Source organism: Neoarius graeffei, chromosome 22, assembly GCF_027579695.1.
Source record: "Neoarius graeffei isolate fNeoGra1 chromosome 22, fNeoGra1.pri, whole genome shotgun sequence".
NCBI classification, from domain to species: domain Eukaryota; kingdom Metazoa; phylum Chordata; class Actinopteri; order Siluriformes; family Ariidae; genus Neoarius; species Neoarius graeffei.
The window spans coordinates 43,346,959-43,362,595 of NC_083590.1; the positions used below are offsets into that span (position 1 = coordinate 43,346,959).

General features: G+C 43.7%; 1 protein-coding gene across 1 annotated transcript in view; it reads right to left on the reverse strand.

Annotated features, from left to right (window-relative positions):
• The window catches only part of si:ch211-264f5.6 (carcinoembryonic antigen-related cell adhesion molecule 20), a 68,156-nt gene that overhangs the window by 9,012 nt on the left and 43,507 nt on the right, over window positions 1-15,637 (reverse strand). Inside the window, exons 5-8 of the mRNA XM_060904825.1 lie at window positions 10,896-11,174; window positions 10,425-10,682; window positions 10,156-10,276; window positions 8,178-8,224 (exon numbers count right to left, since the gene is read on the reverse strand). Coding sequence (XP_060760808.1) covers window positions 8,206-8,224; window positions 10,156-10,276; window positions 10,425-10,682; window positions 10,896-11,174 — 677 coding nt within the window. The 3' untranslated portion in view covers window positions 8,178-8,205. The remainder of the gene's footprint in view (window positions 1-8,177; window positions 8,225-10,155; window positions 10,277-10,424; window positions 10,683-10,895; window positions 11,175-15,637) is intronic.

Sequence of the window (15,637 nt, forward strand, 5' to 3'; positions counted from 1 at the left end):
GCTACGCACTACCACCCCCGGGGGCGTCTCTATGTGGTGTTCTATGAGGTTAGTGCGACCGGGCGGGGCGAGAACAGATCCGAAAACTCGGCCTGCAACTGGGCGACCTCCGTGAGTTGGGTCGGGGAGAGGTGGTCTCCACAGGGGACCGGAGAGGTACGTGATGCCAATGTCCCTTTTTGAACCTCCGGGCCCAGCTCCGCCTTCTCCAGAACTACCGACACCAACGCCACGGGGACCTCCTCGTTCCAGAGTTTCAGCAGATTGAGGTGGTAGATCTGTAGTGCCCCCTCCCTGTCCGTTCGCCTAACCTCATAGTCGACGTCCCTGACTCGCCGTGTGACCCCAAAGGGTCCTTGCCACTTGCCGATTAATTTAGAGCTTGACGTGGGCAACAGGACGAGTACCTTATCTCCCGGAGTGAACTCTCTAAGGCGCGCGCCCTTGTTGTACAGGCGGGCTTGCCGTTCCTGGGCCTTCCGCAAATTCTCCTGAGTTAGGTGGGTGAGCGTGTGGAGTTTTGCGCGCAGGTCCATAACGTACTGAATTTCATTTTTGCTCTGTGAAGGTCCCTCCTCCCAATTTTCCCGCAGTACATCTAAGATGCCGCGCAGCTTACGCCCATATAATAATTCAAACGGGGAGAACCCCGTGGAGGCTTGGGGGACCTCTTGCACTGCAAATAACAAGGGTTCGAGCCACTTATCCCAGTTACGTGCGTCCTCACTTACGAATTTTTTGATAATATTTTTGAGGGTGCGATTGAACCGTTCAACTAAACTGTCCGTCTGTGGGTGATAAACGCTGGTGCGGATCGGCTTAATACCCAGTAGCCCATACAGTTCGCTCAGTGTTCGTGACATAAACGAGGTGCCTTGGTCAGCCAGAATCTCTTTCGGGATTCCAACCCGGGAGATGACGTGGAAGAGGGCCTCTGCAATACTGCGTGCTGAGATATTGAGAAGAGGCACCGCTTCCGGGTATCGCGTTGTATAGTCCACCAGAACCAATATAAAGCGGTACCCTCGTGTTGACTGATCTAATGGCCCGACGAGATCCATCCCAATTCTTTCGAACGGGGTCTCGATTAATGTTAGGGGGCGCAAGGGCGCTTTTGGAATGGCCGCTGGATTTACTAACTGGCATTCGCGGCACGCCGTACACCATTTATGGACGTCGCCGCGAATCCCCGGCCAATAGAATCGGGCCATTATCCTGGGCTAGTGTCTTATCCTGCCTGAGGTGTCCAGCCATGGGATTAAAGTGAGCCGCCTGGAATACCAATTCCCGGCGGCTCTTTGGAATTAATAACTGGGTGACTCGCTCTTTCGTCTGAGTGTCCTGCGTCACTCGGTATAATCTATCCTTCAAAATGGAAAAATAGGGGAAGGATGGGGTGGCGTTCGGCTGGAGCGTTTGACCATCGATTACTCTCACTTGGTCAAACGAGTGTCGCAGAGTCTCATCTCGCGATTGTTCCAGTGCGAAATCCGTGAGGGATTCCCCAATAGAAAGAGGAGGAGCCGGCGGCTCCTCACTCTGTCGCGGAGATGACGTAGATGGCTCTGCGACCGCAGCTCCAGCCAAAACGACACCAGGACCTTCCCCTGTCAACCGGCAGGACCCACTCTTCACTAGGCGTGCCATTAAACCCTGAAATCCCGGCCAATCAGTCCCCAAAATTAAAGAGTGGGTAAGGCGAGGATTAACCGCCGCCTTCACTATAGATTTTTCCCCTCTGAAATATATGTGGACCGACACCAACGGGTATCTGTGAACATCCCCGTGCACACACAACACCTTCACCCCCTGTGCTCCCCCCAATGCCTCGTCTTGCACCAGGCTTTGGCAGATCGAGGTCTGATTGCAACCCGAATCCACCAACACCTGATATGTAGCCCCTTGGACACTCACTGGTATGCGATACACTCCGGCCCGATCGAGGGCAGCTTCTGGCGCCTCGGGGATCCGCACCACCGCCCCCACCTCCATAGCTGCGCACTGTTGCTGCAGGTGGCCCGGTTCCCCACAGCGCCAGCAAACCGGCCCGGGCCTTCCCTCTGCAGCTGTGTTCTGGGGCTCACTCACCTGAGGGGGGGGGAGAGACAGACACAGAAGGGAGAAACGGGAGGGCACCACGGGTGCGGCGGGCCGGCTGGGGTGGAGCCGGCCCCCGCCTCTGTGGTGGGGGAATGGGGCGAGGACGGGACACAGAAGGGGGGGGAGAAAGAGAGAGAGAAGAGGAGAGAAGAGACGGCGTCATCGGCCGTCCTGCCTCCGGAACAGCCGCCAAACGATCCTCCGCCAGTCCTATGGCCTGATCCAGCGACGCAGGGCGGTGGCACTGGACCCACTCCGCGGTTCCGGCTGGTAAGCGGTCGATGAATTGCTCCAGCACCACCTGATCGATGATTCCCTCGGCGTCGCGATCGTCGGCCCTCAGCCACCACCAGCAGGCGTCCCGGAGCTGCTGGCCGAACGCGAATGGCCGGCCGACTTCCTCCATCCGCAGCGCGCGGAAGCGCTGGCGCTGTTGTTTGGGCGTGCGCCCCACGCGCTGGAGGACGGCCCGACGAAGGTCAGCGTAGGCCAGCCGGCGGTCGGCGGGGAGCTGTAGTGCGGCCAGCTGCGCCTCTCCCGTCAGGAGGGGGAGGAAGCGCGCCGCACGCTGCTCCATCGGCCACCCCGAGGCTTTGGCGACCTGCTCGAACAAGGTGATAAATGCCTCGGGGTCGTCCTGCGGGCCCATCTTGGTCATGGTGAGGGGAGACGGGCCCGCGGCCGGGGCGCTGGCGGACCCCGCCGACGCGAGGAGATGCCGGAACACCTCTCGATCTTCCTGCTGGGCCAGCACCAGGGCTTCAAAGCGTCGCTCCTGCTCCTTTCAGAGTGTGACGAGTGCCTGGTGCTGGCTCTGCTGAGCCGTGGCGATGGCGTGGACCAAGTCCACGAACGGGGAGGATTCCATGGGGCTGCAAAGTTGGTGCTCCACCTTTTCCCGGGTTTCGGCACCACTGTAGCGCTTGCAAGGTGTGGGTGGAGCACAGAGGATGGCAGGACAATGCTTAGAGGCAGAGAAGGCTATTTATTAAACAACTTTTCAGTCTAAATGCGGTGTAAGCCCACACACACACACACACACACACACACACACACACTCTGCTTCTGGTCCCGGGTTGCGCTCCCTCTGCTCTCCCTCTGCCTCCTAGGGAGCGGTTACTGGGAAAACACACAAAACACATGTTAACTACCGTCAGGTGTAGCGATTCTGCCACTCACCTTCCCTGGCTCCGCCCTCCTGTCACAGACCGGCGCTTGACCACGCCCCCGCTGCCACAGTCGCTTTGCAAGAGTCACCCTGACCAAACATTTTTGTTTGCCATGAAAAAGCTTCTGGCAGAATTCTGGTTGGATATTTCACGACTCATCATGTTAGAATTGGTAGACTTCAATTAATTTTTTTTTTCTTGGCATGGACTTGACTTTTAAGCACAGTCCATATATTTTCAATAGGGTTGAAGTCAGGACTTGTTTTAAGCTTAATGTTAGCCTGCTTTATCCTCCACAACCAGCTCTGATGTGTGTTTATGTTCATTGTCCTGTAGTAACTCAAGTCGTTTTCAAGTTTCTAATGGTTTATACTGAATAATTCTGAGGTAGTCCTCCTTCTTCATTATTCCATCCACTTTGTGCAATGAACCAGTTCCACTGGCAGCAAAACAGCCCCAAAGCATGATGATCCTACCACCACCACTAGCTGGTAGTGTCCCTCTGTACATGGTGGTCATTGTGGCCAAACAACTCAATCTTTGTCTCATCTGACCATACATCTATCCTCCAGAAGGCTTTTTCTTTGTCCGTGTGGTCAGCTTCAAACTTTAAGCTTGAAGGTGTCAATTTTGGAGCAGGGGTTATGTCTTGGATAGCAGCCTCTTAGTCTATGATGATCTGATCTGTAGACAGTGATCCATCAGCTTCCAGTTCATGGCAGGGCTGTGCCATGGTGGCTCCCAGCTTGTTCCTGACCATCCAAGCCAATTTCCTTTCAGCTGAGGGTGACAGTTTGGGTTTTCTTCATGCAAAGTGGCTTGGTAAAGTGACTACACCTCACAATAGCTTGGATACAGTTGTTTGAACTGATCTTGGAATTTGCAGTTGTTTATAAATGGCTCCAAGAGACATTCCGGAGTTGTATACATCTGTGATCCTCTTTCTCAGATCTGCACTGAGCTCCTTGGACTTTCCCATTTTACTGTGTGCTGGTCAATCCAATGAGTGCTGTAAACAAACCCTTTTATGAAGGCCCAAAGAAGCTACCAGCTGTAATCAATCATGATCACTAACAGGAAGTTAAGAGACATTTTGGAAGTTTCAGCACCTCTGAATTAATAACCTGAGTGTATGTAAATTTTTGACCCTGCATGTATAATTTTGACCCCATATTGATTTCAGAAAACCCAAAGAAAATTAAAACTTGTGCACCAAATTTGAGTTTTTTTTAATTAAAGATGTATGCTGTACAATCATTCTACCACAGATAAAGTGGGTTTGCGTCTGTGTGGCTTTCCTCCGGGTGCTCCGGTTTCCCCCACAGTCCAAAGACATGCAGGTTAGATTAATTGGTGGCTCTAAGTTGACTGTAGGTGTGAATGCGAGTGTGAATGGTTGTTTGTCTCTATGTGTCAGCCCTGTGATGACCTGGCGACTTGTCCAGGGTGTACCCGGCCTCTCGCCCATAGTCAGCTGGGATAGGCTCTAGCTTGCCCATGACCCTGTAGAACAGGATAAGCAGCTACAGATAATGGATGGATGGATGGATGATTGATATGAGAGATATACATCATATTAATATAAGATTTATGCAACTTATATTTTATATCAAACAGGGCTTATACAATCACAACACCACCCATATAAGATTATTTAGCCACATTTTTGATTTTGTAATGTCCATGCTTTGACTCCAGCATGGCAGAAAAATTGTTCCTGTGTATGGTTTCCCCCCCAAAAGAACTATAAAAGTACAATGCTTGTCTGGCCAATAAAATTCATCAAGCTAAACTTAGCTTCAAAGCAAACAAATATGGAGCAGGTTTTTCCAAAAGCATATGTTACAATAGTAACTGAGCTGGGCTTAAGATTAGCTTCCTCTGTGGAACCAAAATTGCGCAATATTAGCCTATCTTTTTGAAATCAGCCTGGCTTATTGAGGTAGCGCATTACCCTGGGTATTGTTTAGATTTGTATAACTTCAATAATCTACCACCCAGATCATATCTAGTCAATTAGTAGTATGGTTTCATCTTTTCCCTTGATGGACAGGGTGGGGAGTAAAAAACCTTCAGGAACTGCAAAGTAATCAGCAACTGAACACCTAGAAAGTGCACCCATATGGTAGATATATGTGGATGCATATTTAGTGGATATTTAGTATTTTATCAAAAGATAAAGTGGCCCATTCTAAGCTCATTTTCACATTTTAGCATTGGTGCCACAGTCCAGAAGAACTGCAGGAGATGGCTGACAAAAATGACTTGCATGGTCTGTTCTATGGATTGAAAGCCATTTACGGACCAAAAAGCAATACAATAGCACCAGTGAGAAATGCTGATGGAGACCAACTTTTTACCAACATAGAAAACATTAGATCAAGATGGAAGGAGCACTTCTGTAACCTCCTCAACCAGCAAAGCTCTGCAGATCCACAAGCCTGTAACATGGTACAGCCTAGAGAAACTCGAGATAAACTCTCAGCTCCCATCACTGAGCATGAGCTGGAAAAGGCATTGAAGACCAAGAGATGTGGCAAAGCACCTGGACAAGATGGGATCCCAGCAGAACTCTGGAAGACAGTGGGTCACAACCTGAAAAGAGAGCTACTACACTTATACAATGCATGCTGGGCAAATGCTTGTGTGCCTCAAGACTTCAAAGATGCGGTCATAGTTACCATCTACAAGAAAAAAAGGCCTATGCAGCGACTATGGAAACCACCGTGGCATCTCCTTACTGTCTATAGCTGGCAAGATCCTGGCCAAAATCATCTTAAATCGCATCAAGAAGGTCTCAGAGGAGGTACTACCAGAGAGCCAGTGTGGATTTAGAGCTGGCCGGTCAACTATAGATATGATCTTCACCCTTCGTCAGCTCCAGGAAAAAGCGATTGAACAGCAACAAGCCCTGTATGTCATCTTTGTAGATTTCTCTAAGGCGTTTGATACCGTGGATAGAGAGACGCTCTGGAAGGTCCTGGAACTGTATGGCTGTCCAGACAAGATTGTGAGAATCATCAAAAGACTTCCATGAAGGCATGTCAGGCAAAGTCTCAATCGGCGGTGACATCAGCGATGCATTTACTATCAACCATGGCGTCAAGCAAGGGTGCATGCTAGCCCCGACACTTTTTACTCTTTACTTGGCAGCAGTCCTAGAAACAGTGGGAACCAACCTCAGCAAAGGTGTCTATATACGGACAAGGTCTGATGGCAAGCTTTTTAATCTTGCTCGACTAAAGTCCTCTACCAAGACAAGAGAAATATGTGTGAGAGAGCTACTTTATGCTGACGACTCTGCCCTGGTGTCAATCAATGCTGAATAAATCCAAGAAATTGTGGATCGCTTTGCCACCACTTCCACTTTGTTTGGCCTGACAATCAGTGTGCCCAAAACAGAACTTCTTTACCAACCTCCCATAGAAGAACCATTACCATGCCCAGATGTTCTTGTGAATGGGAAGATATTAACCAAAACAGAGAATTTTGTACATCTTGGCAGTGCAGTCACCAACACTAACTCCTCAGACCTGGAAGTGGACAGACGGATTCAAGCTGCATGCAAAGCTTTTGGCTCACTATACAAGCGCCTATGGTCAAGACATGACATCAAAAGGACGACCAAAATAAAGGTATACAATGCAGCCATCCTGCCAGCCCTTCTGTATTCCACAGAGTGCATGATCCTCTACCGAAGGCATATCAAGAAACTCACCAGAACACAACTGCGGCACTTGCGTCAAATCCTGGGAATACACTGGCAAGATAAAGTACCCGACGTTGTAGTGTTGAGGAGAGCCCAGACTTCTAGTGTTGAGGTACTCATTACAGCATCACAGCTTCATTGGGCTGGGCATGTACGACGCATGCCAGACTCCAGACTCCCGAAAGCTATGGAGAGCTCTCTGAAGGAAGGAGGAAGCATGGAGGACAGAAGCTCCGCTTCAAGGATGTACTAAAGAGACATATGAAGAATGCTGATATCAACCCTGACACCTGGGAGCAAGCTGCCTCCGACAGAAGAAAGTGGAGAACATCGGTGAGGAGATCCATCAAAAGCATAGAAGGAAAGCATCAGCAGGACTACCAAAGAGCGCATGACAGACTACACAACCCCGCTGCAATGGGACACACATGCAACTTGTGTGGACGACTCTGCCGTTCACGTGCTGGCCTTGCAGCCCACTCGAGGGCTTGCAGGCCATAAAAACCTCTCAGTACAACAGTCATCATCGACCTCGATGGACTGCCGAAGAAGAAGAAGAGTATTTTATCAAAAGATAAAGTGGCCCATTCTAAGCTCGTTTTCACATTTTAGCATTGGTGCCACATACGGTACTTATTTAGGCGTTACATAAAGATTTATTAAAATAATACACAATTATGCAAAAGGTGAATGTACTTGACTGTTTGTTTCTGTCACTGACATCAGTACTCAAGTACATTGTTACAACACATGCAGGGCAAATTAGTGTAATCACAGCATACACTATTACCTGAGTCATACTTCTGTCACTGTGTATGAATGGCAACACCCTTGTCAAGCTGTGGATTTTTTAAAACCTTTTATTTAAAAACTCAGGACAGTGTTAACAGCATGTTCAAGATGGTATGGCAAAAACACTACCTGGCCAAGTCAGTATTTGTCTTCTGGAATAAAATTATTATTATTATTATTATTATTATTATTATTATTATTATTATAATTAGCAACATAAGAGCCAATTTAGCAGCTACTTAAGGTTGTGTGGGTAAACACTGATGTCAGCAAGATATAGTGGAATGCATTTCACAAAGCAAACAAGACTGAATCAGTCAGGTTGGTGAAATATACCCTTGAAACAAGATAGTGTTACTTGTTACTGTGGCCCTAGACAGAAACAAAAGTAATAAAGGAGGACTCACCAGGTGTTTTTTCTTGAGATTTTGTTCTTTAGTATGGTGATGGAACACTGAACAAAAGAAAAAAAGAGCAAATTAACAGTGTAGTTTATGATTTACAAGAACATACCTGATAGTTTAATTTAAATAGCAGTTGACACACACACACACACACACACACACACACACACACACGCACACACACACACACTCACAAGTGTGAACGTGACTGACATTCCAATAGTATTCCTGCCCCCACCTCCTCATTCCTGCACATTCCATTCTCTTTACTGTTTACAGTCTGGTTTTACACTCTGACTGCTTGATTCTGTGCATGTTTTGGAACACAGACCAAAAGGGCCTACTTAACATTTACGTATTAAGCAAAGTTTCAACCGTTGGGCTTTTTTTTTTCTCCCTTTTTTGACCAGTAGAACAGGTTGATACAGTAGAACAGATATGGGTCACATAAGGTAACATTAACTCTGAATCCACTACATCAGCCCGAAGTCACCACACCCTGAAAGTAAATAGGGTGGCTGAGGAAGAGAGTGATAAAGGAGAACATGTATTCCAGTGAAACAGAGAACACATGAAACAGTGAAATACGTGGACTGATGTTGAGCAGAGTCTATGATTACTTCAGACTTTAAAATAAGCACAGCTGCATTTACATTACCAAACTGAAGTGACTGAAATCTGATTTTTTTTTTTTGGCCTTTACGTGACCTGATGTTTTCAGGTCTGTGTGGACACAGAAATCCAATCTTTTCAAATCAGATGAGAGTCACTTTCATGTGTAGTCCTAGATTGGATACCGTACGTGTCCGATTCGTGGCCATGTGACATGGAGAATGGTCAGATTGGATTTCATGTGGCTTTTTGTTTATACACACACGCTGAGCACAGTCTTCATCAGCAGCACAACTGATGGAGAGATACAATAGCAGCAAAAACGGCAAAAGCGAGCAATCTTACTTTCTTTTATTTAAAAAAATTTTTTTTTTTTGCCTTTTCAACCTGATCATGTTCAGGTGATGAACTATTTGCTGTCCTCCAGAGCAAAATGCGATGCATACACTGGCTACAATTTAGTCAGTTTTATTTAATATCATGAGTTGTTTCACAAATATTGTCAGAAAAAAAGTTTTTTGTTGTTGGTTTTGATGCAGATGACTCATGGAAAAATGTATAAGTGTGTGCATGCATGACATTTTGGAGGACATGTGCGTTCACATAAGTGATCTGTATCTAACTGTAATTATGAATGCGAATCATCAAGATAGACAAATCCGATCTGAGCAAAAAATCAGAATTGAATGCTTGTAATGTGAACATAGTCTTAATGGCTACAGTTGAATATTAAAAAAAAATGCATCTATGTCCTTTATGAACAACTTTTCCTTGACCTCAGTGGAAACCATCAGAGGCTGTATAGACAGGGTGTGAAGGTGCTTCATCCTTGTGGTATTTTGACCAAAGCATGTCACAGATATTTCATTAAGACCTCAAGGAACTGTGTCAAATAGTGGAAAGGCAGTATAAAATGTCACCTTTAATAGCATATCCATTAAGTATTGGTAACAAATGAGACAGTACAGACAAATAATAAAACACATTTTTAGTACATCAATAAAATCACACTCATCACAAAGTAGATTTTCCTGATTAGACAAAGGCACTAGTCATGCTAGTTTGCCATCAAGCAGAAATGTACCTTATGACCACAAAAGGCAAAACCTAGATTCATAATTAAAACTCTCAGGATGTGCAATTGTCATTTTTCCAAGTGTCTTTAATAATTAGGTATATCATAAATAATATATTTGATACAGTTGGAAATGTCACATTTGCAGCTGAAAAAAAGTACTTTGTAAACTAAGCAATATATTTAAGCAGAACAGGTCTGGGAGAGAAAGAGACAGTTCCTAAGTTGTTCTAGCCGCTGGTTCTAACAAAGGAGGACAGGAGAATATAATTGTATAATGAACAGTAAACTCACTCTGAAATCTTTCGCCTCTTGTGAATGCAGACACCGATGATGATTGCCAAGACCAATAGAACGGCTATAACAATTCCAGCAATGGCTCCACTAGACAGGCCTTCCTGATTCGGATTTGAATCTGCACATAAAACAACAAAAGTGAATATTCTTCTCATGATCAGTGAATTACTTATAACACCACCACACCTGTATGGCAACTAAGTCAAATATGCATTTTGATGTGTGTATATGTATAGCGACACAGTAGATTTGTGTATGGTCTTTACCCTTCACCATGAGATTGTAGGTGGCAGACTTTTTGAGTCCAGTGATGGAATTGAATGCTTCACAAGTATATATGCCACCATTTTTGTCCTGAAAATTTGGGATTTCCAAGCATTCTTTTTCCTCTCCATGCATAATCGAGTCATTGAACTTCCATGTAAATGTGGGAACTGGGAATGAGGCATAGGAGCAAGTTATCTGCACGGACTGGCCCATCATGACCTGGTTTTTTGCTTTTATTGCCACATTCTCTGGCCCATCTGACATGAGAACAAAAAAGGAAGTTTAAAGAGATCAAAGTAATTCTGACTCACAAGAGAATTTATTTTTTGTAAAACTCTTAATTTTTACTATTATTAATAAAAAAAAAGGTTTAATATTGATTGCAACATTAAATTCACGGATTTTTTTTCAATAATCATCTTCAAAATGCCAATCATCTTCATGCAAGCCAATATAGTTCATCAACTTACAGTTGACTATCATCTTGTAATTGCTGGCTTCACTACTGATCTTATTCTTCAGTTGGCAGTTGTACTCTCCAGCATCCTCCTTCTGTACAGTGAGGATGGTGAGCGTGCTCTTATCTGTGTTAAAGATGACGCGATCGGTATTATCCAGAAGTTTACCATCTTTTTGCCATTGCACGCTGTCTGCTGTCCCTGCCCTGGATGTGCATGTAAGATTCACTGTGGTGTTACCAGCAATAAGAGACAAAGTAGACGCACTGATGTTCGTACCTGAAATAGCTTCTGTTAAACAGAATGAAAGAAAACAGGGAAAACAAGTATTTTTCAGTAAATTCGTAATAATAATAATAATAATAATAATAATAATAATAATAATAATAATAAAGATAGTATGCTGATAATAAGGAAATCTGAACTTGTCATACCATTACCCTTATGATACAGTGATCTCAAAAAAAAAAAGTAATTGTTGCTGCATTATGTTGCATTTACTCAAGTGGTCTTTAATAAAGATATACTAAGATACAGTGGCATAGCTAGGAATCAATTTCAAGATTGGACAGAGCTAGAAAATATAGCCTGTACAATTATAGTGAAATCTAACACCAAATTCATCACCATGATGCACTCATGCTTTTTGGATGAGTAGCAGACTACAGATTAACTGCTATAGCAAAAGTGATTAATTTATCTTCAGTAACGGTGTTATCATGGTCATGGATGCTAGGATAGATCCAGAGCGCATCTCTGAAACACTGAGCAAGTTGAGAGAAACAATCCCAGCTGTGATACTAGTCCATTGCAGGGCACCATTCACTCACACACACACACACACACACACACACACACACACACACACACACACACACAATCAGACGTAGCCAGTTTTCCTACCTGCATGTTTTTAGAACCAAAGGAAACCCAAAATTCATAGGAAACCCACATGAACAAGAAAAACACATGCAACTCCACACAGACTGTAGCCTGAGATTAAAAACAGGCGCTGTGAGGTGGAAACACTATGTCCTGTGACACTGTGCCATCCAAGACTGTAAAAGTGGTTGCGGTAATGGCATTTTGAATTTGTCTTAGAATTATTTAAGACCTCTTTTACCAGTAATAATATTTGTATGCATAAGAAAAAAATACTTTAAAATGATAGGTCCACTGTCAATTACTCAAATATCATGGTAGTAAGAGAAAAAATAGGAAATGCTCCATTCTCTGTAGTATATAGAATCCTACAGTGCAAATTGGTTGGGTCTGTGCAGTAAGAGATAATCAAATCCAACCCCAAAACCTACCCAAACAGTCAAGAAAGCTAACCCACTGCACAGGCAGTATTAAAATCCTGTAGTTATCCTAAATACCTTACCACCATTTAAACTGGTCTTGTATTACTATATGTATCATAATAAAAATACCTCTGGGAACATAGCACAGCATGGGAATTGGAATTGCACAACACAATACATTCTAAGCCTGGGCAATATGATGATTATAATATTGATATTTTGATAAAACATGTTACAATATGTTTTTCTGATGTAAAAATATATTTTTATGGCTCCCCAGTGGGATGACAAAAGAGTAAGCCCTATAGTTTCTCGGTGGGAGGGACAAACATTCTCACCCTTGTCAATCACAGTGACACAAGCCAATCATGGCCCTCTGCGAGTTCATGTGTGCAGAATATGGTACATAGCACTTTCCTCAGAGCGTGTTACGCTGCCCTGTGATGCAGCATGGGCAGCAGTTTGATAAGTTGGTTAGCTGCACATGTTTCAGTGTATACCACTGCAAAATTATCAGTTTCTCTGGTTTTACCATTTATAGGTATGTGTTGGAGGAACAAACATTTTTGTTTTATTCTATAAACTGCTGACATTTCCCCCAAATTCCATATGAAAATATTGTCACTTAGAGCATTTAATTACAGAAAATGACAACTGGTCAAAATAACAAAAAAGATCAAGTCTTTTCAGACCTTGAACAATGTATAGAAATCAAGATCATATTCAATTTTAAAACACAACACTAATGTTTAATCTTGGGATGAGTTCAGAAATCAATATTTGGTGGAATAACCCTGACATTTAATTACAGCTTTCTTGGCATGCTCTCCACCAGTCTTTCATGTTGCTCTTGGATACTTTATACCACTCCTGGCACACAAAAAAAAAAAAAATCAATCAACTTTGCTTGATGGCTTGTGACCATCCATCTTCCTCTTGATTTCCAGCAGGACAATACTCCATGCCACACAGCCAGGTCAATCAAGGTGTGGATGGAGGACCACAAGATCAAGACCCTGTCATGGCCAGCCCAATCTGCAGACCTGATTCTGGGGGTCCTCAGAGTTCAGGAACACTGTCAGAACAGAAGGAAGCAAGTTTTCTTCCAGGATAACCTTGTACATAGCTTGATTCATATGTCCTTCACAAACAAAAATCTTTCCCATTCCAGCCTTGCTGAAGCACCCCCAGATCACCACCAATCCTCCACCAAATTTCACAATGGGTGCAAGACACTGTGACCTGTAGGCCTCTCCAGGTCTCCATCTAACCAATAGACAACCAGCTGATGGGAAAAGCTGAAAACTGGACTCAGAGATAACGACCTTACTCCAGTCCTCTATGGTCCAATCCTTATTGTCTTTAGCAAGCCTCAGCCTGGCTCTTCTTTGATTCTTATTGATGAAGGGCTTTTTTTCCCCTCACTTTGCATAACTTCAATCCCACCCAGAGGAGCCAGTTTTGAAACATCCTTGCCATGCACTTAACCCTAGCCGCCATTCTTTTTGTAGATCATGTGAAGTCACCCTACGGTTGTTGAGTGACATTCAAATGAGTCAATGATCATCCTGCTCAGTGGAGAGTTTTTGCCTTCTGCCAGTCTAACTTTGTTGTCCCCAATGTCTGCTGCTTGACCTTGTTCTTATGAACTCTGATATTTTGAGGATGGAAGCAACCGGACACTCATGGTATCCTTCTGCCAGTAAAGTCAGAACTGAACCCTTCTTTTTCTTCAAAACTTTTCTTTTCAACTCATGACAACTGGTCTTTTGGCATGATGACATTTTTTTAAAATTCCAATTAAATTTAAGGTACTACTAGCACTGTTTTTGCCATCCAAAATGGTCTTATTGCAAGAGGATAGGTGATGACCACAGCAGTGGTTTTTATACTTTTCCTTGTGAAATAAGATTTGGTTCAGGTGATCACTGCATCAGTACCTCATGAAGTAAAATTAAGTGTGCTGTGTTGGAATTCCAGCACAGACACTGGAATGAAATGGCTGACATAGATGCTGATTTAAGAAAAAACTGAAAGTGGTATCTTAATTTTTTCCAGGCTCTCTCTTTATTTATATATATATATATATATATATATATATATATATATATATATATATATAAAAACACACTATATTGCCAAAAGTATTTGCTCACCTGCCTTGACTCACATATGAGCTTAAGTGACATCCCATTCCTAATCCATAGGGTTCAATATGACGTCGGTCCACCCTTTGCAGCTAGAACAGCTTCAACTATTCTGGGAAGGCTGTCCACAAGGTTTAGGGGTGTGTTTATGGGAATTTTTGACCATTCTTCCAGAAGCGCATTTGTGAGGTCACACACTGATGTTGGACGAGAAGGCCTGGCTCTCAGTCTCCGCTCTAATTCATCCCAAAGGTGTTCTATTGGGTTGAGGTCAGGACTCTGTGCAGGCCAATCAAGTTCATCCACACCAGACTCTGTCATCCATGTCTTTATGGACCTTGCTTTGTGCACTGGTGCACAGTCATGTTGGAAGAGGAAGGGGCCAGCTCCAAACTGTAAAAACAGTCTGCATGCCTAGGTGCTTGATTTTATACACCTGTGGCCATGGAAGTGATTGGAACACCTGATTCCCGATAATTTGGATGGGTGAGCAAATACTTTTGCCAATATAGTGTGTATATATATATATATATATATATATATATATATATATATGTGTGTGTGTATGTGTGTGTATAGGTGCTTAATGACATTGTCATTAAGCACCTTTACAAAGATCTGAATTTATATCTGGATCCTGAATGAGAAAGAAAAGGAGACACAATGGCAAGATAACTCCCTGAGGAAGAACCTTTTAGAGCAAGATACTCAAGAGGTAATCCATCATCTTTTGGGTGATTCTGAAGAATGGGATTATAAATCACTATCGTAAACAGTTGAATATGGAAAAGAGTATTATATGAATTGGAGGGATATAGGATTTTTGGTGGGACCATGTTATGACAAGGAGTCCTAGAATGAGCACTGAGGAAATTATGATCACAACAGGGACTCCTAGGAAGTGTAACCCCTTCGGACACAAGGAAAAATGCTATGGAACTCCATGTGTACAATTGTACACATCATGTCTGAAGGGGGTAAATGCAAGTATCCTTGTGAAATTTTCCACTGCAGCAGGAGTGTCATATACAATAGGCTGACAAGGTTTCTTTGCACCAGCATCTTTTTAGGAACTATACTGTAGCTTTTCAACTATTTCAACAAATGACAACAATGAAAATTAGTAGTATATGAGTATATCAGAATGCTTACTAATATTACCTCTCATAAAGCATTATTACCAATTTTTTTCATCCAAACTATGAATACATGTTTATTTTGGTTGCTACCAGACATGTCTAAGATGTTATATGGTATGATGTCATCTTTAATAGAGTACAAGGGTGAATGAGAGCATTTGTCT